Genomic DNA, 25,580 nt, shown 5'->3' with positions numbered 1-25,580 from the left:
CATTATTTACTTAATAAATGAATCACATTTATTCTGAATAGGACATTTATAAGCAGCTTAGAAGCTGTGAGGAGGCTTTGTTTGCAATTGTTTAATCCTGTATCCACATTTCTTACCTAAAGCACAGAGATGACTTCATTGTTTCAGAAAGCTTATTTAAGACTGTAGATATTAAAGAATTAATTTCTTCTTGGCTTTTATTCCAACACAAAATCTTTATTGATTACAGAGCATCTGCTTAGTGGAAAGAGTTTAGTGACAATACATCTGCTGGATGACTCAAGTTTACACACAGGCTGTATTTTTAGAGGAATACTTAACATGCAGGAGTTTTTCACAGTTCTGTCAATCGACTATTGCAGTGGGGGTTAACTTTGTAATGGAGTGAGGTCCCTGCCTTGATATAAATGATTGATGCCTGTGCAGCTATAAAATACTTTAATTCATCACCTTGCACAAATGTTTTAATTTAAAAAATCCTGTATTTAGAAATCTAACATATTAAAACATTCCAAAGACTGCAACGATTTTAAACACTTATGTTAATTCTACCTATACACCATAGAGTAAGGAGAGCATAACTATGCCGTGGGTTAAAAATAAGGCAAGATCAGTGTATAATTAAAAATTTACTGCAAGAATTTCTGCTGAAGTAAGGCATTTTTCCATCACCGTGTGCTTAGTTATTTTTTGGCAACTGTGGATCTTTTCCTGCCTGATGTGCAGCATTGAACATCTGCACACAGGCTTATATCTGTAGGAGCTGCTCCGCAGCAGCCAAATGAAAGAGGAAGTTCTCCGTTGCCGGGGGAAAATGACGCTTCTTAAGAGACTCCAGAGTGATTTTGGAGTCCTCGCACTCGTCTGCCAGAGCGACCAGGTTGGTGAGGATCTCTCTGGTTTTAACGGATAAATCCTGGGAATAAACATCAACGCGACACGTGGTTACATATCAGACCGTTTGTTGTACACACACAGCTGTTAATGGTCTCACCTTGATTACCTGACTGTCTGACCGCTCAGAGTCCTCTGCTGATTGGATGATGAGTTGACCAATGTCCTTGTGGAGTTTGCCCATCGCCATGGCTTCTGCAGTGATACACCAATCATCAGTGTGTGGGAATCCAAGCCTGTGTTTGAAATCACATACTAACATACTACTCGTACTACTCATACTAAGTCTACGGTCAAAATGAATATGTAGTGCATTCACATTAGATAGTATGTATACCCAGATGTATACTATATCGGGTCCTTTTTTAAGTATGCATGGTGGGCACACTACTCATACTCAAAGGCCTCATGATGCATTGTGAGTGGAACGTAAAACTGTCCTGAACCAGCTTCAGGAAAAAAAAAAAAAAAATCAAACATCCTCTTTTCAAAACAAAAGCATCTATTCTTCTTCTTCTGTAAATAGGGCTCTTGTTTTGAAGTTCCACAGAAGTAGCACAAAGGCGAGTCTTCAAAATGTGTTTCTGTGAGTTTTATGGATCAAATGACCACATGTTGATATTCTACTTGGTCACTTTCTCACCTAAAATTCTTTCAGAACTTTCAAAGATGGAGAATTAATAGAGATATTTAGTCTCAGTGTCATTCAGATTTTTGTTGTTGTAGGTTCAAAATGCATCTTGGGAAACTTGGAAGTATACTTTAGTGGAAAACGCTCATCATCCTAACCATACTTATATTATATAGTATATAGTATATACCCATTGAGTTTGTAATGTGTAGTATGTTAGTATGCGATTTCGAACGCAGCCAAAGTGTTATAATAAACATCTTTTTTTCTTTAAACACATTCTACCTTTAGCATTCTGGGATATGGTGATGACGCTTTCTGGGAGGTTCACAAACACATCAAACAAGTCTGATCTATTGCTCACTTCTGGATCTGTGAATCCTGCAATGTACCCTGTGGAAAAGAGAAAAATATTGATACATGATTGGCTCATTCAGCACAGATAGTGACTAATCTCCAATGGAGTGTGTGCATAAAGGTGTTCTGGTTTTTGACCAAACAAACCATAATGTAGCCTCACCAGAACTTTTCTTTAAATCCACCTCTTCAACCTCAGTTAGGTGAACGTACGGGTGCAGGATGGACCAGTCTTTCCTGTGCCACGTTAGAGCTGGCAGAACTCTGAAGGAAAACAGGAGGAGTTACCATCACAGACTACACATAATACACATATTCATAGGATTTGTTTTTTTTAAAACCAAACATGGCATCACCTTGTAAATTCTAACAGCACTTCAATACGAGGATGATGAACGACTATCCTTTTCTTCAGCATCAGGGCCGTGTACAGGATGATGGTCTCCATCCCAAATTGAGACACCACATCTGAGAAAGAAAATGTGTTTACATCAACATCACATCAACCCATTCAAACACCACATGTTGGACTAATGCAGTGGTTCTCAACCTTTTTTAGGTCGTGAACCCATTTTTAGGAAACACATTTCTGGTGACCCCAGAGACATCTTTTCCTCAAGAATTATATTTTAACATGTCAGTTACACTGTGTTACAAATTGAGAAAAGCAAGAATTAGTGCACAAAGTGACAAGATGCGCCAGCTCAGATATTTTTATACTGCTTTATAAGAATATGCAATACGTTATCGTTTACAATGTTTAATCAAAAACATTCTCACTGGTAAAATAATGTCATATGAGATGATTTGGCCTCAATTTAGCCAAGAATTCCCCCAAAAGTTTTTAGTTAACAACTTATTCTCTGGAGCGCTGTTAACTAGAGCTCCGCTGTGCTTCGTTCTTAAAAGAGTCATTATAAATTAGGGAATAAATGATATGCATACAATAACACTAATACAGTGACCCACATGCACAAATATATTCCATAACTTAGCAGCCAATGATCTCATTGAGTCAGCAGCTATTGTAGCTGTAAATGCAGATTCTAGTGTTGATGTATTACATTTTATTTGTGTTTGTAAGGAACCTGTTTACACTTTAAGTTGGGAATTGTATTATGTTTGTATTTATGGGATATATGCACAGTGAGACGTGACATATTTCCGGTTGAAAATAAGACCGATTACGTCTTTCCTGTTACCGCCACGCTAGCTTTTGGACAGTCAAAACATTGAGCCGTCACACTTTTGAAACGTGTTTTTCACAGTTTAGTTTTATTGTGCCTGTTTGTGCGGTTGTGTGTCTACACAATGACATCCTAAAGGACAAAGTTAACCTTCCTAACAAGAGAAGACAGCATATCAAGATACCACTGTTGCGTCCCTAGGTGTACAGCTTCAGCTAGATGTAATTCTGCTTTCAGTTTTTTAACAATCCCACACGAGGATGAACTGCAAAAAAAGTGGGTCATCAACATCCGGAGAGATAATTTTTTGATAACTAATCACACTCGGGTCTGTAGTTGTAATTTTTTGCCAGCTGACATGAAGGAGCCGTCAAATCCACAAGGGTGTCGGCGTTTAAGAGGTGGAGCTGTCCCTGTTCTTTTTAAATGGAATAATTATTCCCTTCCTGCCCCTCGTCCTGGTATTTGGAGTGAAGAAAGCGACTTAACTCTCTCTGAGAACCCAGAGGAGGAAATGGACGTACCATGTCCTGACCACGACTACTGTTCCTGTGCTGAGCCGGGTGCATTGGACTCAGCCCTCAGTTATAGAGGAGCTCCGTACGGAGAACGCTGCGGTCCGGAGACAGATGAATGAGATGACCATCAACAACAAGTTTGGCTTGGAACGGTTTGCTGCCTCAGATGAGGACATTAGATTTATACAGGGTAACAAATGCTATCAAAACATAGCTGTCGCATTAGCACCTAGCTAAACATACAACAGGAGCAACTCTGAATAAACGGGAAAAACAGTTTGTCAGTGAAAGGCCAGAAGCTTATGCAAATGTTTAAGATGTCCTCTGCTATTCACTGCTATTGTTGAGTTGTGTAAGATTGTGTAAGATTGATGTGAAAACTATAGTCATTTGTCAGAATACAGAACCAAAAGTTCTTTGTAGGTCTTTGTAAGCGTGCATATAGCCCATTGTTTTTTATTTATCGTAATTTTTATCGTTACCGTGATAAATACCAGAACTTATCGAGATACATTTCTTTTACTCTATATCGCCCATCCCTACTGCATTATATTTTAACTATATTTATATTTGGGAAAGTGAAAGTATAGAATATAGTTGTTTGAGATTGCATGTGCTGTTTTAATTTGACCTCAAGCTTGAAAAACACTAGACCAATGGGTCAAATCTGTAAACCAATAAAAACTGATCTCGTGGTAATATACTTTCTTATAAACTCAACCTAAACTCATTCTGCTTTCCCTCGTGAAAAATAACTATGGACACATTTTAGTATATGAAAGATGAGTGTCTTAAAGGTTAAAAAGCATCCCTTTAACATCCCTGTATGAACTGAGGCCGATGTGCTGACAATGCTCACCTTTGATCGAACCGGCCAGGTAGGCCTTCCGTACGTCGTAGTCTTTAATGACAAACGAGCCATTTTCATCACTCTGACAGACTCCTTTGGTGAGGACGGTGATGTAGGCCTCCATCATCTTCACTGGGCTGCCATGTTTGATGTACATCCTGAAAAGTATATCAACCAAGCCAATGAGTAGTGCTGGAGGTGTAATCTATTACATGTAGAAGTGGGCTCACATACTTACCTGCAGAGTATCCGACCCAGTGCAGCGTACTTCTCAGGGTTGAAATCTTTTGCAGTAACAACTATTGAAAAATGAGTCACCTTGAAAGGAAGAGGTACACCTGTGATTAAATTATGTTTTCAATGAATTAACAAAACAAAGCTCTTTTTAAACTTGGACACATTTCTGTTATCATACCCCTTAAAGTCACCAATAGGACATCAGTCCAGGGTAAAAGATATGTGCAAGCTTTGGTTCACTTCCATGGCAAACAGATCAGATAACAAACCATTCAAATGGATCTGAAAAATGCCTCAGTGTCACTGTGAGGATGCTGACACGGATTCTGCTGCACTGCAAAGTTTTGCCTCGAAACGTTTTTCTTGCTCATAAGTAACTTTTTTTACATAAATACTGATTGTCTCAGAAAACTGATTAATTCTAAACCTGCAGCTAAAACCTGGAAATATTAAATGTTATTCTTGAAACCTTCAAAAAATTAAAAAAAAATCTAGGTACCTTGTTCAGAGCTGTAGGTTCCTGTACCTCCACTGTGGTGATGTAGTACCAGGTCCGACAGAACTGCCCAAACACAAAGGTGTGGAAATCCTTCCCCTCCTGGGTCAGGCAGCACTTGCTGAGCAGAACCTGCCTCAGTTCAGAGCTGACGGATGGATAGCACCAGACCCACAGCGTGTCTCCATTCACATCTTTCTCTGGAGAGAGAGAGAGAAACAGTACCATGCATAGGTCACAACCCATAGGGATGCAGATACCACCAGGTTGGACCTCTGGTAAAATGTCAATGGCTTTGTAAGGTTAAAGGAAATAATATAACATTTAGATTAACATCACCTTACGAATATTAGCTCTTAAAGGGGCAGTGGTTTTGCTACAGTGATATACATTCCAAAAGTTATGTTTCCTCCCTCCCGTGTTATTCCACAATTTGTAAAAAGTCAGCTCCAAACGGGTGAGTTGGAATTTTCTCACGTTGTGACGTCACACCATGGAAACTCCTCCTCCTGACAATCCTGGCTCCTCCTACCCTATAAGAATGTGAGCTCCTCCCTCTCAAACTATACCTCACAGCTAAAACAAACACTGCGATTTAATATAGAAAATTTGTTATACTTTATTGTCATACTGTATATATGAAGCTATATACACAAAATGTGTTTTCTGTATTTAACCCCTCCCTGAGGAGCAGTGGGCAGCCACAGTGTAGCACCCAGGGAGCAGTTAGGGTTAATATAAGGGACTGATCAACATCCCACAGTGATGGACCAGGGAGATTAGAACTAGTGAGCCTACGATTACAAGCCTTCTCCCCTTAACCACTAGTCCCTTTATCCACAGATAATATATTTATACGTTCAGTATATAGATTATCTAGTGTAGCAGTATGAATGCTCAGAATCAGTTCCATTTTTAGTAGCGGTTATATTGCCTCATATCAAGCTTTAACATGATCTGACGTGTTTGTGACCCAATGCGACGCAGCGGTAGAACAAAACGGTGAATTATCGTCTTAAATGGACTATTCCTGTGGATGACAAGAAAGCAACGTAGCAGCTCTGGTGAGTGTTTGAAACAGATGACTGACTCCGCTGCTGATGTGATAAACACACCAAGGAGCAGTGTTTGTCAGACTCACAATCACAATAGCCTCTTAAACAGCCATGTGTTTTACTGTAATGTGCAGTTTTTTGGGTGAAAACAATAACAAGAGTGTGTGGATAGCAACAAAAATAGCTCTGGTGATCACCCTCTCAGAGCGAGGCATGAAGTCTGTGTCTACAGACACGCCCACTCATGTATATGCAAGAAGACCCCAAAACAGCCTGTTTTTAGAAGTGTCATTACATTGACTTGTCAGAGGGCTAAAACTCCAGAAAACAGGTGAGTTTGAGAAAACACAGATGAATGGAATGGAAATTGAATTCTCCCTCAAAACCAGGTTTCAGAAGAAGAAATCCGACCCAAGTCATGATGATGTCGGCCCAGCACTTACCTGACCCAGATCATAACACAAATACACAGTTGAACAGTGTAAGTGTATGTTGGCAGCATTGTTGATTAGGGTTTATTTTATAATCATAACAATAATAATAATACATTTTATTTAAAAGCACTTTTCAAGACACAGAGAGAGTTTGGACCATGTATGTATGTTGGATTTGTTACTGTTTAAGATCAGGAAGTTTTCTTGGAGCCATGTTTTGATATCAGATAGACAATTTGACAGTGTGGAGTGGGTTTCAGGGGTGATAGACTTGGTGGAGATGTATAATTGGACATCATCGGTGTAACAGTGAAAACAGAGACCATGACGACAAATGATTTGACCGAGGGGGAGGAGGTAGATGGTGAAGAGGAGAGGACCAAGCACAGAGCCATGGGGGACTCCTTGGGACAAGGGGGCAGTGGAGGGGGAACAGTTGTTAATGAAGATGAATTGTTTTCTGTTAGTGAGATAAGACTGTAACCAGTTGAGGGCATTTTGTGTTTTTATTCATTTTGTCAAAGGCGCTCATCTATTCCAGTCCTAGATAACCCCTGAACCGCATGTTTTATTAATAAAAAGGTAGATTTATATTAGACCATGACCATCATCACAGTTGATATAATCAGCAAGGAACCTGCTGTATAGACCCTTTGATTATTTGTAAACATTGTGAAGTATTTTGTTGGGCGGGGCTTAGCCTGGAGGCAAAACCACAATTGTGTTCATTTTTTCTGAGCATGAGAATCCACTGGAGTCCTATAAAACTTTAATTTACGTCCACTAATGTTATTTCTCCTATTATGGCACACAAACACACAACAAAGCTTTAAAATTACTAGCCTCCACAGTCTTTAGCCAGTGGCGTTAACTGTTTTTGCCTCCAGCCACGTCATTAAGGGGTCTATTACCATCTATAGGAGCTAATTGTTCTGTTCACGGCTGTCATATCGTAAAGCATTGATTGGAAAATTATATTATGCATTAAATGATATCAGGTGTGCACTGATTTATTTTATTTCTACTCAAAATGTAAGAATGGTATTCTGAAAACATCTGTGACCAGTGTTTACATTGATTTAGTGTTTCACAAACTAAATAATATGTTAGTTTGTTTTTAATGAAGGCTTAGGGGTTGTTGTTATTTATTTTTATTATTAGACAGTTTGACTTGCTGGTTTTCACCTTTAAAAAAGTGTAGGCACTGTATCATTCTAATCTCTGTATATCTACTTTAGCTTCACTTGATCATGAGGTTAAACACTGAGGATGATCAACCAATAAGGAAGACTTTACGAGTCACAGCAATGTCATGTGATGCAGCTGCCACTTCAGATGCAGCTTTGCATAAAAACACAACTCAAAAGCTAAATAACCACTCTAAACTTACCGATTAACCCCACACTGGATATGAGCTGTGTCTCAGGAGATGCCATCTTCCATCACCTGCAACAGATCCCACTTACAGAGTTAATGTTGAGACAAGGTGCGGACAGCTTCCCCAAAGAACCAACAGCAGAGGAATAAATACCTGTGGAAACACCCGCAGAATGTGTGGACGTCTAAAGGTGTAGCAGGAAAAAGTTGACACATTAAAAGTGGCCACAAGTCCAGCTGTGTGACAGATGTCAACAAGCTTCCAGTCGTCTTTCGTCTCTTCCGGGTTCTGGGTCTGGGAGACGCCCGGCTCAGCCAATCAGAGCACGCTTCCATTGCGCTAAATGCCGGTGCATTCAATATATCGGAATTTAGAAAGTCTAATTAGTTTGGTTAGAAATATCTGCAATTAATTTCCGCCTTGAAAAATAACATAATTCTGCCCGTGCAAAAATATATCACTTTCCAATCATTGTCTCTGGGGTACATCAATACAAATACTGTGTTATATTTAACGTCATTTTGACTAAACTAGTTTAAGGTTCAAGAAATGTCCTTTTGGAGTAACACTGGTGTGAATTACATTACGTTACATCTGTCCATAGATAACGTGATATTATCTATGGTTAACATTGCCTTACGCCCTCTGTTTGGTTAGGCTCTAAACATCCACGGAGAAGATGACGAGGCGAAATGTCCTTTTGCCTGTTGAAACTCGAGTCCAACATATATTCAACTCTATCTAAAGTTTTGACTAGGCTGATTTACGTTATTGATAACTTTAATTAATTTTTACTAGGTGAACATATAGCATATTTTCTTCTCTAATGAACTGAAATTTCGTGACATGAATTTTTTTTCTTCTTTTTTTAAGAGATGTCCTTAAACACACCATTGGAAAAGCGCGTACTGGAACGGTGACGCAGCTGAGTTGCCAGGTTTGTTAGAAATCCACATTTGAACTCACTGACCGCAGTAAAGAATGAGGTACTTAGAATGTTTTCTCAATATTTTATACTCCTTCCACACTTTATATTTTTAAACTGTGTGCATTCATGAAATTTTCCCTTCATACTAAATCACTGTTGAAACATAAAGAGGTGATAAACAATTCTGGAAATGGTTGAGTAAAAGCAAAGTATTTTAACTTAATTCATGAAATGGTCTAATAATGTAAAATAAAGATCTTAACAAAGTATTTACTCACTGCATCTATTCAATACAATTATAGTGACAGAGCTGTCCCATATCTGTCTATCATTCTTTTACTTTCTTCACTTTATCTGTTAAAAATAATATTTACATTTGTACTAATTTAACTGAAAAATAAAGCTGAAGGCATTGAGCTTGAGGATTCTAAAGGCTGTATTTAAAGTTAGCAGTGATGAGGAGGAGGATGGTTCCTGCCACTACAAAGTGTGGGACCCCAGATGTAAATTGACCCTGCACAGAGTAACACGGGCCTTTTCTTTCAACATCACTGCTTGAACTCACACAGTCATTGTTTATCTAACTCACACATGTCAAACACAAAGCACACGGGCCAAACCCAAACTGCCAGAGCATCAAATTCCTCCAGAGTGACAATAACGCTCAAAGTGGAAATGAATGTTTCATCATGGGAAATTTAAAGTTCATTGTGTACATGTGAAAGTGTTCAAATTGGGGAACAATAATGTTAAAACTTTAATGTTGTGACATTGTAACACAGCTTACTTAAAATAAAAAATATAAAATAAAAAAGCATAAAACCACTAACAAAACTGTTTTTGTGAAACAACCTACTTCCTTTAGTCGCACAGTAAGTTGTGCTCTCCAAATACACAGTCAAAGTAATAATAATAATAATAATAATAATAAGTCTCATATTGTGTTTGTCTTGTGCTGAATCAGCGATAAGCAACTTTTAACACAGCGGGGCCACAAAAATGTGATTGTCTGATTCGAGGGCCACATCATTAACATTCATGACAGCATTTAGAATAATGACCAATCTGAACCATAATACAGGAAACAATAAAGGATTTCTGAGTTTTTGTTGTAATTTTGTATTATTTTTTTTCCCCTTTCATTTTTATATTTTCCTGCTGTTCTTGTAATGTGTTTTTTTGGAGTCATGTTGTGCATTTTTTTTTTTCCTGTTTGCTGTACGAGTCCTTTTCTGTAATTTTTGTTATTGTCTTATATATTGTTCTGTCATTTTGTGTATTTTTCTGTCCTGCTATGTGTTCTTGTATGAGTCTGATGAGTCATTTTATGCATTTATGTCATCCTTTTGTCTATTATATTGTAGTTTTGTGTACTTTGTAGGTGTCGTGTGTTTCTGGAGTAATTTTGTGCATTTATGTTTTGTGCATTTATGTTGTCCTTTGTTGTTTTTAATGTCGCTTTTTGTATTTTGTAGGCATTTCTGGAGTCATTTTGTGCAATTATGTTGTTCTTTGTGTGTTTTTATTGTAGTTTGGTGTAGTTTGTAGGCGCCTTGTGTTTTTCTGGTGTCATTTTATGTGTTTCTGGTGTCATTTTGTGCATTTATGTTGTACTTTGTGTGTTTTTATTGTCACTTTGTGTATTTTGTAGGGTGCCTTGTGTGATTCTGGAGTCATTTTATGCATTTATGTGTTTTTGTTGTAGTGTTGTGTGTCTTGTAGGGTGCTTCGTGTGTTTCTGGAGTCATTTTGTGTGTTTCTGGTGTCATTTTGTGCATATATATTATCCTTTGTCTGTTTTTATTGTCGTTTTGTGTATTTTTTTAGGCATCTTGTGTGTTTCTGCAGTCATTTTGTGCATTCACGTTGTATTTTTTGTGTTTTATTGTAGTTTTGTGTATTTTGTAGGCGTCCTGAGTGTTTCTGGAGTCATTTTATGCATTTATGTTGTCCTATGTGTGTTTTTATTGTAATTTTATATATTTTGTAGACGCTTTGTGTGTTTCTGGAGTCATTTTGTGCATTTATGTTATCCTTTGTGTGTTTTTATTGTAGTTTTGTGTATTTTGTAGGCCCATTGTGTTTTTCTGGAGTCATATTGTGATTTGCTTTTTATGATTTTTATTTTTGTTATCCATTTTGTGATTTACTTTGTTTCCCAGTTATGAATAATGCTGGGAGAGACGCTGCGTTGGTATATCGCGGTGGTCTGCAACCTTTACTCTCAAAAGAGCCATTTTGTCATATTGTCAGAGCCGGAAAAAAAAAAAAAAAAAACCTTTCTAATGAAAACAACAGTGTATACATTTCTATACAGTTAAAATTATATTGAATAATGTTTTGAAAACAAATTAATTTTTTTTTAGATAATGTATTTGAAGGCCTACAAAAATAACTTGAATTTGACAACACATGTCAGTCAACACATGCTGATTACTAATTTCTTGCCACATATCAAGCATGCATATTTAGCCGGCATGTTGGCAGTTAAATCAATCTGTCCCCACACAATTCAAATGTATATTTACGTCCAGGATAGACTTTTAGTAGATTTAGTTATCTTGCCAGGGATTTAAAACTTAAAGTTAACCACAGGTGCAGGAAAAAGTTAATGGTCTGTAGATGTTTCAGGACGTGAAGTGAGTTTTTGCAGGTTGACAAATCGTTATATCGTGATTTTATTTGGTTTCAAAATCATTAATCATTAATACCCTCTGTAAGAAAATAATTATTGATTTCAATATTTTTGAAAGCTTTAGGGAGCCATTGCAAAAGAGTCAAAGAGCCACATGAGGCTCCAGAGCCGCAGGTTGCAGACCCCTGGTATATCGCCCCCAGTCTGTTGATGACGTGACCGCAGCTGGAGGATGACGGAGTCCTGTCTGACCTGGCAACCCTCTTCGCGCCGCTCACGAGGTCTCTCAGCGGCGGAGAGTGCGTGGCGTGGATGGACTGGTGAAAATCAGGAGCTTTTCTGTAAAGTCATCCCATAAGGAGAAGTGATAAAACGCCACCAACATGCCGGCGTACTTCCAGCGGCCAGAGAATGCTCTCAAACGAGCGAACGGTGAGTAGAAAAACACTTAGGGTTATCTTAGCGGTCTCACAAGCATGCTAACCGCTAGCGGAGATTAGCTGCTAGGTTAATGTGAAAGGCGTGGAGGCCTTGTTAGCATGTTAGCATGTATTGACCGGGCCTTTGTACACTTATAAATGTATAGGGTATTGTTCTTTTAAAACATGTGTTGTCGTTAAGTTTTTTTTTAAGTTTTGATCTTTAGTGGGATCTGTAAATGTCTAGATATCTATTCGGCTACTACACGCTTTAACAGGGCTGTCCTTACCCGGACTTTGGGGCCTTCAAACCATATCCAGCATGTGTAATATGTCCGTATTTATCACGTACGAGAGGCTGTTAGCAGACTAGAGATGTTTGATGACACTTCATCACATTCAGTAGTGTTGGGGCAGAGATACATGGCTTAAGCCAGCTCTGCTCGAAACCGGGTTTTACCTGCTCAATAATGGGCCTAATCGTGCACTTAATGTATTGCATGGACTGAGGCAAACAAAATGTTTTCAAGAAAATCACATCAGAGTTTTTTTAATCTCCTAAATAACTGCAAATTAAAGGTACCCTGTGAAACCTTAATTTAGAGCTGTAAAAGAAATGGTATTGGTTTAATCTTGACTTACTTTTAAATTTCTGGGTAGTGATAATCTAACTTGGCAGATCTTGAAATGCTGTTTTGTTGTTTTCCTAAACTGTTATGTCTAACATTTCATTTGAATGTTAAGTATAAGTGAACCTGGGGGTTTGATCAAAGTTATCAGCTGCTACCTCATCCTGTTTTAACCTGTAGCTACTGGATCTTACTTACTTTCAGCTGCAGTGGGAATGTTGGGAACACTCACAGCAGGACTCACATTGTCGGATAAAAAGCATCACAAAAGTTTACTGCTGTATTTAAGAGCTGTTGCTACAATATTTATGAGCGAGAATGCTCTAATTCCACCATTGGCAGCTCAATATAGAAAAGCAACAACATAAACATTCAAATAGTAAATCAATAAACAGAATAAAACTTTGTATTTATCATCAACCAGGTGAGTAAACAAGGAGAAGGTTAAATCACTAAATATACAACATGTGTATGTGTTACTATTGGATCATTTTGCTTTGGAAGCTCACCACGTAGATGTTTGTGTATAATATTAGTATATCAATATATAATATTAGTATATCCATATATATTATAATATCCAGGGTTCTCGCCAGTGCTGTTGAGCGTAGAGGCCCCGACTTGTAATTTTGCTCCCCTATTAGGTGATGTCGCCCCGTACGCTTCTTTTTCAGTAGCGTATTGGGGCTTTTACACTAAATTTGGCCCTCAAACAGTTATAAATTTCTAATTTTTCCATGCCAGTGGTGCTTGTTCGTGCACTACACGATTTCAGTATGCTGTGAAAAATTCCTGGTGAGAATACTGATATAAATATTTATTTTGTTTCATTCACTTTATTCTAGAGATGCAACAATACAATCTAGGGATAGACCAATTTTTAGGGCTGATGCCGATACCTTTTTTTTTCCCCCCCCCCATCAGCCTTAGCCGTTGTCCGATACGGACTTCCAGTTTTCTACTTTTGCTCAATTTACATCATGAAAATTACACAATGATGCTAACAAATGGTACAAGTCTCAATTTATTAAAAAAAAAAAGTTTTAAAAAATTAACAAAGGTGAGGTAGAACAACAAGAATTTTTTTGAACATATAGTGAAAACAGGTGATGTAGAACAAGTAAAAAATATTTCTGCTCTCTGTAAATAATGCGGATCGGCGAACGCAGCAGCCCGCATCAGCCGATGCAGATACACGGCCGGTCTATCACTAATAGTCAGCCCCCAGTTCAATAAGTTTTTTTTGTCATGGTTCAGTTCTGATGGCCTGGTCCCGTAAAGTGTTTCCAGTGTTAAGTGTTTTAAGTACATTTTAAAGAACAGCAAGAGATTAAGAAAAATAGTTGTTTTTTTCCTTTTTAAACCTTTTATTTTAATTTGAAGCAAAACAAAATGAATACACATCCCTGAATGTGGTGTATTGTGCAATATACTGTAAAATAAACACAACTTTATGAAATACATAGAAAATAAAATGACACTTCCAAAGAATAAGTGCTTAACCCCTGCAGCCCATATACAAACTAGAGAAATATTAATTCAAAATTAAAATAAACTAAAATTCACCGCTTTCAATAAATAAACCTGTACTTCAGTAAACTTAAATTGAATTTTTTAATTAAACGTTTCAAATAATGGCTGAAAATCTATGGTGATGAATATATAATGAACAAAGGCACTGATGCAGGACTGTTGCTTTTTGGTTGATGTTTGATCGCCTTGCTTCAATGATGTTGCTGGGCAATGGCGCCACAGATGTGAAGTCATGTTGGAAGTGTTTCTATTTAAATCGACCGTATGTGTCAAACAATATTTACAGAGAAAGCAAAATGTTCTCACGCTTCCCAAGCTGTAGTGGCTTCTCACTATTGGCCATGCTGAAAATAAATAACGTTGTCAGCCTCGCCAAACTTAAGCTCATTGTGATTGGCTAGTAACTCACTTGGCGTGTTTTATTTCTTCCCTGAGCATTGACTCACAGGCACACTCAGGCACGCAGTCAAAGCCAATTTAGAGAGAAGTACAATGCGCGGAACCTAGTCAAGCACACAATAAAATAAAAATGTAGTTTACAAGTCAGTATTGTACTGTTGATGCTGTACTGAATGGTTCAATACATTATTGAGGATTGTTGCATGTCTAGTTTATGTGTTGACTTACTATTGTGTGTCTGCAGCAATAAAGAACTTATTCCATTTATTAGTGTTTCCTGTCATTTAGGCTAAATATAAAGATGATGTGTTATTGGCTGGTGACTAACAGTAAACTACAGCTGACAAGGATTCTGTCCAATGTTGCATAAACAACAAATTTCCACTTCTAAAACCAATAAAAATGATGCATTTCCCCTATTTTTAAAGTTAAAAACTAAAATATTCTAAAAGTTCTCTTTATAAGAAGTTAAAATTTTATTACGATCTACAAAGAACTGTAAAAAATAATACTTTTCCCCAATTTCTAATATTTGTGTCATCTATTTTATTCTTATAAATGATTCTGCAGACAAAATATCACTGAATGAGAGCCCAACAAATTTATTTTTGTTTGGGTGCCGATTATAATTAGCGGTTCTGCTTCCCAGTATTGATTTTCTAAATACAATGCAGTGAAGGTTTGACTGCCTAATTATGCAGAGCAGCCATGTAATCATCAACATTATTATTAATAATAACAGATTTATTATGTTGTTCAATGCTCTGTCGATGAGAAAGCTGTCGACTTTAACCATGTACAAGTCAACATCCTTTGGAAGAAGGTGGGGACCGCTTATTGTTTTTTTACAATCTGGTGACCTGTGATCTCTTTACCTTTGCAGAGTTCCTGGAGGTTGGCAAGAAGCAGCCAGCTCTGGATGTCCTCTATGATGTCATCAAGAGTAAGAAGCATCGAACATGGCAGAAGATCCACGAACCCATTATGCTCAAATACCTGGAGCTTTGCGTGGACCTCCGCAAGAGCCACCTGGCTAAAGAGGGTCTCTACCAGTACAAGAACATCTGTCAGCAGGTGTGGATTGGTCACATCTGGATGCCTGCACATCATAACCTGTTTTTGAGGAAAAGACTAATGTAAAATATTGTAATTGCAGGTGAACATCAAATCTCTAGAGGATGTGGTCAGGGCTTACCTGAAGCTGGCGGAGGAGAAGACAGAGACGGCCAAGGGGGAATCCCAGCAGATGGTATTAGACATTGAGGATTTGGATAATATACAGACCCCAGAGAGGTAAGTCTGCATTTGCATTTTTAATGATGAAATGTTTTTTTTTTTCACACTTTTAAATTGACAAAGTTTTACAGCTGTTATTGATTGAGCATGTTTGTTGTAACTTCAGTGTGCTGCTGAGCGCTGTGAGTGGAGAGGACACACAGGATCGAACTGATCGCCTGCTTCTCACTCCCTGGGTGAAGTTCCTGTGGGAATCCTATCGTCAGTGCCTGGACCTGCTGAGGAACAACTCCAAAGTGGAGCGCTTGTACCATGACATTGCTCAACAAGGTAGTGAACTAAGGTTTTAATCAGTATGAAGGTATTGTGTTTATTGCAAATTAAGATGACTTTTCTTTGCTTCAAAACCTCCCAACGCATTATTGAAACTGAACTTTTGTTTTAAGCTTCAGTTAAACTCTTGATTAGATGAGAAGGAAAAAAACAACTTGAGCTCTGAGTCAGGAGTCAAAGACAAAACGCGTTCCATCCAATTCTGAGAAAATATACATTCACTGTTTCTGCAGCTTTCAAGTTTTGCCTCCAGTACACCCGGAAGGCAGAATTCCGTAAACTGTGCGACAATCTGCGCATGCATCTGGGCCAGATTCAGCGTCACCACAACCAAAGCACAGCCATAAACCTCAACAACCCAGAGAGCCAGTCCATGCACCTGGAGACACGCCTGGTGCAGCTGGACAGTGCCATCAGCATGGAGCTCTGGCAGGTTAGTGACTTGAGTCGCTAAGAAAATATAAATACTGGATTAGTCATTTTAAATCTGTATATTCTGAAATATAATTTTGCATGTTTCTTTTTGTATTCTGTTTTTTGGCATTAAGATAATCAAGCACAGCACTGATGCACTTTTTGTCATGTGTTTGATCAGGAGGCTTTCAAAGCCGTCGAGGACATCCATGGGCTGTTTGCTCTTTCCAAGAAGCCCCCCAAACCACAGCTGATGGCCAACTACTACAACAAGGTGTCCACTGTGTTCTGGAAATCTGGGAATGCTCTGTTCCATGCCTGCACTCTCCATCGACTCTACCATTTGTCCAGGGAGATGAGAAAGAATCTGACCCAAGATGAGATGCAGAGGTAGAACATTCTTCAGTTTTCTGAGTGCTCTGAATCCTTCCACAATTCAAAAATCTGTATTTTGAGTTAATTGGAGTCTCAAGATTGCCTGTAGAAGTGAATGGGAATGTAGGTGGTTGTGTATTTGTGCTTTGCTTACCATGGAATGGACTGGCATCCTGTCCAGGGTGTACCCCCCCACACAGCACCCACTGAGAGCTGGAGCTGACACCCTGAACAGGATCAAGCACTACATAAAATAAATAAAATCATTAACATGTTTCTTTTTTGATGGTCAGGATGTCCACTAGAGTCCTACTGGCAACACTGTCTATTCCCATCACCCCTGAGCGTACCGACATTGCCCGCCTGCTTGACATGGACGGCATCATTGTGGAGAAACATCGCAGGCTGGCCACACTTTTGGGTCTGCAATCGCCCCCGACTCGCCAGTCTCTCATCAATGACATGGTATTTATTCAACCTTTTCCAGACTCATGGTGTTTATTAACATGTTTGTAGTTTAAAGAAAGCGAACATTTAATCTTATCACACATTAATACTTTACTTTGGGATTAAAAAAAAAAATTCAGTTGCAATCTTTTAGTCCCTCAGTGGTGGCAGCGAGTTTCTATTTCTCATAGAAAACTAATTTTCAGTCTCATTTGATTATAATTGCTTGATTTTGTGCTTATGCATTTTTTAATGACAAAATATGTTGGAAAACCTAAACTTTAAACCCAGAAGCATTCCAAAGCCTGATAGTGGGAGCCAGTGGTTGGGAAAGCCTGCTTCACTGTTAGTGTACTGGTGTAAAGACGGTGATTGGTTTTATTGCCTGATTTGCATTTTAGGTGAGATTCAACCTCCTGCAGTATATTGTCCCTGAAGTGAAAGAACTGTACAACTGGCTTGAAGTAGACTTTCATCCTCTGAAGCTCAGTGGAAGAGTGACGAAGGTAAATGATCCGGTGATGTGACACTGGAAAAAGGAAGCGTTATTATCATACTTATTTCTAATATTTTACTCAACTATGATCTCTTGTTTTTAGGTGCTGAACTGGGTACGAGATCAGGCTGAGAAGGAGTCTGATCTGCAGCAATACGTTCCACACCTGCAGGGTAACACCATCCTGAGGCTCCTACAGCAGGTAGTTCTCACTTTTATTGATCCTCTCTACTTTGTAATGATTTCACTGCTAATCTTTCTACATTCTTCTCTGGTTGAAGGTTGCTCAGATTTATCAAAGCATCGAGTTTAGCCGTTTGGCCTCCCTTGTCCCGTTCGTGGATGCTTTCCAGCTGGAGCGCTCCATTGTGGATGCCGCACGGCACTGTGACCTGCAGGTAGGTAGTTTCTATAGTAACGAGTGGTAATTAACTCATTCAGTGCCAGCCATTTTCAGAATTTCTACCCCCATCAGTGCCAGCCGTTTTTGAGCATTTTGACTGATTTTTAAAGGCCCATAGAATACTTTGTATTATGACAATATGAGATCTGAAAACAGATTCTGAAAGATTGAAGCCTTTACTTTCATCATATTTTAGTTTTTGTTTTACACAAATCCTCAGTGTCAGAGCAAAAAGCTGAGAAAACCCTGTCAGTGACTTTAAAGCTTTTTTTTTTTTTGACAATTCATTGTTTCCTTATATAAAACAAAAAAACCCCACTGATACAGGGCTTTTGTTGAGAAAATTATTATTATTTTGCTATCTGGGTCATAGTTGAATGGATTTCTTACTGTTTTTTGGCGTTTCTCTCCCATCAGTCTGCATACACGCAACTTCCTCTTCCTCCCATACATGCCGAGTGTCACTGCTTGCACTGTTTTTTTAATCGTTTTATCTCATCGCCACGCTCTCCAATAGTCGACTAAAGTTCCACACATGCTCTGGTCGGGTGTGCGCTGGTGGGATCATCGATATCATCTCTCGTGGCGCCATTTTTTGTCTCGTAAACTCATTTCCTCTTCATCTGAGCTCTGCATCTAAAGGTGCGCTGATACCACCTACATGTCACCTATTATTTTGCTATCTGACTCACAGTTGAGGCCCACCCACCCCCCGTCGATCACACAGATGTAATTTCCTCTTCCTCCCGACACGCAGCAATGACGGTTTTGGCTCGGTTAGTTGATGGTTTTATCTCATGATTGCAACATTATCAATAATCGTTAGTATGTGGTGCTGTGAGCTGCTGGATACTTCACTATATCACCCCGTAGCGCCAAAATCCCACTCGTTCCTGCTTCTCCCCCCCAGCTAATGGTGGCATCAGTGGCTAATCTCTCATCTAAAGGTGCAGTGCTGCCACCTTCAGGGCACCAGTTGGTCACTACATGACATTACAGCTTAGATATTGATGAGGGACCTCCACCAGGGAGTTTTCTAGTAACTGTGAAAAAAACGCAAATGACGAGTTATCTCGTCAATGGCACTGAGTGAGTTAAAACAGTAAGAAACAGTCTTTGCAGTGAGTTAACATTTGGATTTTGTTTTAAGGTCCGAATTGATCACTCCTCCCGAACTCTAAGCTTTGGTTCTGATCTAAACTACTCAACCAAAGAGGATGCTCCTGTTGGGCCCTTCCTGCAAAACATGCCATCAGAGCAAATCAGGAACCAGCTCACTGCCATGTCGGCTTCTCTGGCCAAAGCTATCCACATCATCAGGCCTGCCTCCATACTGGTTAGTTCTGCCTGATGTTGACTTTAACAATTAAACAAGACGTAATACATTTCAGGCTTTAACAATTTTTTATCTCGACATTTGCTAAAGTTACCATCACTTTATGTTCTTTAAACCTTTCAGCAAGAGCGTGAGGAGCAGAGCCAGTTGGCCATCGCTGCTTATCAGAAAAATGCCCGCAAGGATCACCAGCGGATCCTGGCTCGTAGACAGACCATCGAGGAGCGCAAGGAACGCCTGGAGAGCCTGAACATCCAGAGAGAGAAGGAGGAGATGGAGCAGCGGGAGGCTGAGATGCAGAAGGTGCGCAAGGCAGAGCAGGAACGTCTGGAGCTCGAGGCCAAGGAGCGCGAGAAGGAGCGCATCATGCAGGAGCACGAGCAAATCAAGAAGAAGACGGTCCGTGAGCGACTGGAACAAATCAAGAAAACTGAACTTGGAGCCAAAGCTTTCAAGGATATCGATATTGAGGTGTGACTTGCTGACGAATGAGTTCAAGTTCATATTTTCCCTCCAAGGGCTCTTTTACTTTACTCAAGTTTTCTACACTAATTTACATATACACTACTGTTTACACAATTTCAAAATAATTGCAAGTTATAAAAACGTTCTATTACAAAAACGATGTATGTTAATAATGAGCACAGATTTTATGTATTTGTATTTTATTATTTGTGAGGGAATTGCAGGAGGGGAGACACATTGCACTCCCCTGGCCCAGTAAATAATGCAGGATCACCTACATCCATAATCATCTTCAGTATGTGCTGACATGTGCATAAAATACAAAGTACTGTTAAAACTATTTGTCCATAGTTGTATTTTAGCATAAATGGGATTAAAAAAAGTCTCCCTAACAAAAATTCTTTGCCAAATTATAAAAACTAAAAGTCTCATGAATCTTTTATTTTTTAATTAGTAATATTTAATTTGGCTCCAACATTGAACTGGGTTACCAGAGCTAATACTTGATTCTGGATGTAATTCGGAGTGCTTTTTGTGTAGGATCTAGAGGAACTGGATCCAGACTTCATCATGGCGAAACAGGTGGAACAGCTGGAGAAGGAGAAGAAAGAACTTCAGGAACGTCTAAAGAACCAAGAGAAAAAGGTAAATGAGTTAATGATTCATATTCCAATACTAACTAAATGGAAAACTAAACAAAATTTAATTTTTTTTTCCTTCTGTTTCTTTCAGATCGATTACTTTGAGAGGGCAAAGCGTCTGGAGGAGATCCCTCTCATTAAAAAAGCTTATGAGGAACAGCGTGTCAAAGATATGGAGCTCTGGGAGCTTCAGGAGGAGGAAAGGGTAAGAAAACTCAAAGGTTACACAAACCAAGAACTAATCATTTGCCTTCCAGAAGGTCCACAGTTTCAGTGTAACTTTGTGTCCTTGTAGATCAGCAACATGAAAGTGGAGCGTGAGAAGGCTCTGGAGCATAAGAAGCGCATGTCGAGGATGATGGAAGACAAAGAAAACTTCCTCTCTAAAATAACCGCTGCCCGTAGCTTCATCTATGAGGTATGATCATTCAGTAGAGTTATTGCTGCCATCAGAGGAGCAGCACAGTCATGCTCGTTTTTTTTCCTGCAGGAAAAACTAAAAGCATTCCAGGAGCGTCTGGTTGAAGAGAGGAAGCAACGCCTGGAAGACAGGAAGAGGCAGCGCAAGGAGGACAAGCGCAACGCTTACTACCGCCAGAAAGAAGAGGAAGCCCAACGCATCCATGAGGAGCAGCTGAAGCAGGGTAAAGCAGTGAGACCACGTGTGATTCTTGGAGCCATTTTCATATGAGCACTGAGTCTCAAGACTGTGGTTCACAATTAGGAATGGGAATATTTGATGGAACAGAAATGCTTTCTTTCACAGAGCGAGAAGAGCGTGAGCGCTTGGAACAAGAGCAGCGAGAAGAAGAAGAGAGGGAGTACCAGGACCGCCTGCGTAAGCTGGAGGAGCAGGAGAGAAAGCAGCGTGCTCGTCAGCAGGAGATCGAGGAGCGAGAACGACGCCGGGAGGAGGAGAGGAGAGTTCCTCCTGAAGAAAAACCCAAGGTATGAAGGAGGCTGATTGAAGTGGTCACATTAAGGTTTGTCTCTTCCATTTAAAGGGATACTCACCTCACATGACAAAGAACTCAACTGATAGACTGCTTTATGTAACCTTTAGTAGGAATGAGAGGAAGCTGCCAACGATGTAAAAAGTACTTTAAACGCATGCTTGTGGAGGGCGACATGTTTCACCTACTGTAACGTAATGATTACTGAAGTGTTCCATTCACGTAACTCCTCCTGATTCTATGAGGTTAAAAATTGTTAAAATGGCAGCGTCGATTTCCCTGTTTGAAGGTTTCTTCCTTGTTCTGCTGAAGCCATGTGCAGATTTGTAGTAAAAATTACTAATAGTGACATCTTAATGCTACACCAACAAGCATTTTCAGAGTTTGATTTCTTGTTATACGGTTAGTGCAATGTCGAAATCTGTCCACTGTAACGTTGCTGGTCTTTTTAGGAATAATGTTCAAGGAAATTGATGACGTGTAACTAAACATTAGATTGAAGTTAAAATAAATGCTTTCAAAGTAATTTCTGACACGAATTCTTAACTAAGAGTTATTATTGAGTAAAGGTGAGATGACATATCGTGCAACAAGATAACCCATCATTAAAACGTCACAAGATGTATTATTGAGTGGACGAATGTTATTGTGAGAGAGGGTCGGATAAAAATTATTCACAGAAAAAATCAGAAAATTCTTGCTCATCATAAAACTTTATATGTTGACTTAAGTTTTAATGGCGAGTGGAAGGGAATTTTAAAAAAGCCTAACATGCAGTCGGGGCTCCTGTAAATAAATAAATACTTAGAGGCCATTTAGAGTAGGTGATTTGTCTACTTCTTTCTTTTGGTACTTTGAGACAAAATGGGTCAATCAGCCTGTATAGTATTTGAAGCATGTAGGACGTGTGCCTTAGTTTGCTCTGCTTTTACAGGAACCTGTTGAGAAAGAAGAAGGAGGTGGGGGAGGAGGAGGAGGAGGATGGAGGAAGCGCACAGAGGGAGAATCAGAATGGCGCCGTGCAGTGCCGGACAAGTGCGTGGCAGTGTCTTTAGTTTTTGTCTCTTTTTGCTTGGCTTCTCTAACCCTAAAGCTGCTCCTCACAGGGAGTGGCGACAGGAAGGCAGAGAAGATGAGCAGGAGGACAAAGATGGTTCCGTCAGACGCTCAGAAGGCCCTCGTCGTGGTGGAGATGAAAGGGCCCCTCGCCGTGGCTTTGACGATGATCGTGCCCCTCGTCGTGGCTTTGACGATGATCGTGCCCCTCGTCGTGGCTTTGATGATGATCGTGCTCCTCGTCGTGGCTTTGATGACGATCGTGGACCACGCAGAGGATTGGAAGATGATCGTGGACCACGCAGAGGGTTTGACAGTGACCGCGGGCCAAGGAGGGGCATGGATGAAGATCGTGGCCCACGACGAGGCTTTGATGATGACCGCGGCCCCAGACGTGGCTTTGATGACGACAGAGGTTCCCGCCGAGGCATGGATGATTCGAGGGGCTCCAGACGTGGTGCTGATGACGACTGGTTTCCAAGGAGAGGAGGAGGAGATGATGATGGGCCACGCCGCGGCGGAGATGACGCTAAGCCCTGGAAGCCTCTGGGCCGACCTGGTAAGTCTGCAGCTCATGAAGGACAGACCTGTAAGAAAAAAAAAAATCTATGTGGAGATATATCACAATATTCCACTGCAAGATTATCTTACTGATCCAAAAAAATTTTAAATTAATGTTTTAAATCATGTCTTTTTAAAAACCATTTAATTGCATTAACTTAAGTATAGCACGTAAAGGTCACTAGGTGTACATTGAAAAATGTAATTTGACAGTTTGATAAACACACCACTTGTTTTTTATATTGGTACTTGTTAGTTATCATTTACTTGTTTTTGCAAGTTTAAAAAACATAAGTAATAGTGTATTTCATATTATTTTGTACTGTGTCCTGTTGCAGGGGGTTGGCGTGAGCGAGAGAAGGCTAGAGAGGACAGCTGGGGGCCCCCACATGGTGGCACCCAGGACGGTAGCGATGGAGAGGAAGACGACAGATCTGGAGACCGTTTCAAGGAGCGTCGTCCAGTCAAGTGGGTTTTATCGTCCCGACTACAATTACTGATTAAACGATGACCTCAGAGGCTGAATCCTGGTTATTGTTACACTTGTTCACAGAGAGGAGAACCCCTGGAGGAGAGGAGGTACGGACTCCGGCTGGCGGGATTCTCGCAGCAAAGAGAGCACGGATCGTGACGACCGTCGTGACCGCGACGACCGTCGTGACCGCGACCCACGACGTGATCGTGGCGAGGACGAACGCAGAGACCGTGGCGTCGAACGGCGTCGAGATGATCGTGAACAAAGACCACCACCAAGAGACCGAGATGAGGGTAAGCAATTTGTTTTAGATATATCTTAAAGATTAGGGTTTAGTGTGTCTAACTCAAGGCCTGGGGGCCAAATCTGGCCCTTTAAAGCTCCCAATTTGGCCTGTAGGAGAAAGTAAAAAATGACAGCAAAAACATGAGTAAATCATAAACTCATTCAGATGTAGATATTTCAGAACCTCCAAATATACATTTCAATGAACTGGCACATTTATTTTCTTCCAGAACTCAGTTTTTCAAACCTACATCACAGGCTGACAATCATTTTATACTTGAAATTGTTGCAAGTACTCTGAATTTTTTCAAAGTCTTACAATTTACTTCAAATTATTCCCCAAACTTTTCCTAAATTACATAAAAATTGGTCACAAAATCAAGGAAATTTAGGATCCTGCATAGGCCATCTGTCACTTGTTGCTTGATATTGTCGGTGCCTTACATACTTTAAATACGTGGAAGTGCACTGGGGCACAAGGAAGATACAATTGTTTATTCCGCCTATAATTTATCGCCCACTTAAGATCAAATCAATCCGTATTCGGCCCCTGAACTAAAATTAGTTTGACACCCCTGATTTAGATGAACTTTATCCCACTATCACATGTGCATACATGCTGCTGCTTTTCCTCATCTGGATGCTTTTTCTGCAGTTTTTACATTTGCCACCAGGGGCCAGTGTTACTACATTATTATTTACCAAATCAATGTACCCATTTATGAAGCCTGTAAAATCTCCAATATTATCGTCCTCATTCTTGTGCTAATTGCAGGCAGTTCTTGGCGTTTTGGAGGTGAAGAGAAACGTGAAGAGCGGGAAAGAGAGCGACCCCAGGAACGGGACAGGGATTCAGAGCAGGATGGAGGTAGAGAGAGGGTTTGGAACACCGACAAAGAAGTTCCTCGACGCAAGAACGAGACGGATGATGATGGCTGGACCACTGTCCGCCGCTGACCTCTATCTCTTCCCTCCTAAAATTGGTTAAAAAGTTCAGCCACTTTTCAACATTATTGTTATGGCTACATGCGTTCGGATGCCTGTGTGTTGTTTCTTTAAATTTAATTTGTAAGAAAGAAAATTCCCTTGTTGCATTTATCTTCATCTAAAACTCTAGCTTTCACTTTTTATCCTCTAATCCAAACCATCAATAACCTCATGTGGGCTACAGAGCCCCCCCTCACTCAGTACTGCTGCACCCCAGTGGTCAGGAGTGTTGCTGTATCAGGATCTATCAACCTGCTCTAACATTCAATGCAATCTGTATCACCAACTGCCTCTTTTGATATTTCTGCTCCGTGTTCTCACAGCACATGAGTCTCACCTCGTGTTGTAGCAGTGATGTCTGCTCTTCATCCATCCAAACATCCTACTGATTCATTTTATGTGCATGCTTAGAGTATTCATTGATCTCTCCTGATCTCCTTAAGTGTGCTTCTATCTTGCTGCAGTCGAGGCATCAGCCCAGGTTGCATGTGTACAGATAAAGCCTTTATTAATAAAGATTGCTGGTTGCTCAACAGT

General features: G+C 39.8%; 2 protein-coding genes across 4 annotated transcripts; one reads left to right on the top strand and one right to left on the bottom strand.

Annotated features, from left to right (window-relative positions):
- Positions 1-238: 238 nt before the first annotated feature.
- dennd10 (DENN domain containing 10) lies at positions 239-8,330 on the bottom strand. 2 transcript variants are annotated; one of them, XM_028468688.1, is made up of 10 exons: positions 8,191-8,330; positions 8,050-8,105; positions 5,174-5,370; positions 4,676-4,755; positions 4,447-4,595; positions 2,239-2,350; positions 2,046-2,146; positions 1,811-1,918; positions 1,004-1,089; positions 239-916 (listed from the first exon to the last, which is right to left on the bottom strand). In XM_028468688.1, exons 2-10 carry the CDS (start codon positions 8,093-8,095, stop codon positions 749-751), a joined length of 1,047 nt encoding a protein of 348 aa, XP_028324489.1. In that variant the 5' UTR covers positions 8,096-8,105; positions 8,191-8,330; the 3' UTR covers positions 239-748. The 2 variants fall into 2 exon arrangements, with proteins under 2 accessions (XP_028324489.1, XP_028324488.1); XM_028468687.1 differs by having other exon boundaries at positions 242-916; positions 995-1,089.
- Positions 8,331-11,845: 3,515 nt separating this feature from the next.
- Positions 11,846-25,047, top strand: eif3s10 (eukaryotic translation initiation factor 3, subunit 10 (theta)). 2 transcript variants are annotated; one of them, XM_028468178.1, is made up of 22 exons: positions 11,846-12,032; positions 15,464-15,654; positions 15,737-15,873; positions 15,983-16,146; positions 16,383-16,582; positions 16,745-16,953; positions 17,232-17,403; positions 17,787-17,891; positions 17,985-18,083; positions 18,163-18,279; positions 19,435-19,620; positions 19,744-20,091; positions 20,626-20,730; positions 20,818-20,931; positions 21,022-21,144; positions 21,217-21,370; positions 21,493-21,674; positions 22,614-22,714; positions 22,786-23,294; positions 23,635-23,764; positions 23,850-24,064; positions 24,832-25,047. In XM_028468178.1, the coding sequence occupies exons 1-22, from the start codon at positions 11,984-11,986 to the stop codon at positions 25,011-25,013; spliced, it is 3,792 nt and encodes a 1,263-aa protein (XP_028323979.1). In that variant the 5' UTR covers positions 11,846-11,983; the 3' UTR covers positions 25,014-25,047. The 2 variants fall into 2 exon arrangements, with proteins under 2 accessions (XP_028323979.1, XP_028323978.1); XM_028468177.1 differs by having other exon boundaries at positions 23,632-23,764.
- Positions 25,048-25,580: the final 533 nt, after the last annotated feature.

The sequence above is a fragment of the Gouania willdenowi genome, chromosome 15 (genome assembly GCF_900634775.1).
Source record: "Gouania willdenowi chromosome 15, fGouWil2.1, whole genome shotgun sequence".
Taxonomy (NCBI): Eukaryota; Metazoa; Chordata; class Actinopteri; order Blenniiformes; family Gobiesocidae; genus Gouania; species Gouania willdenowi.
Note: the sequence above shows the minus strand (reverse complement) of the source record. Positions and strands in the feature narration are given on the sequence as shown.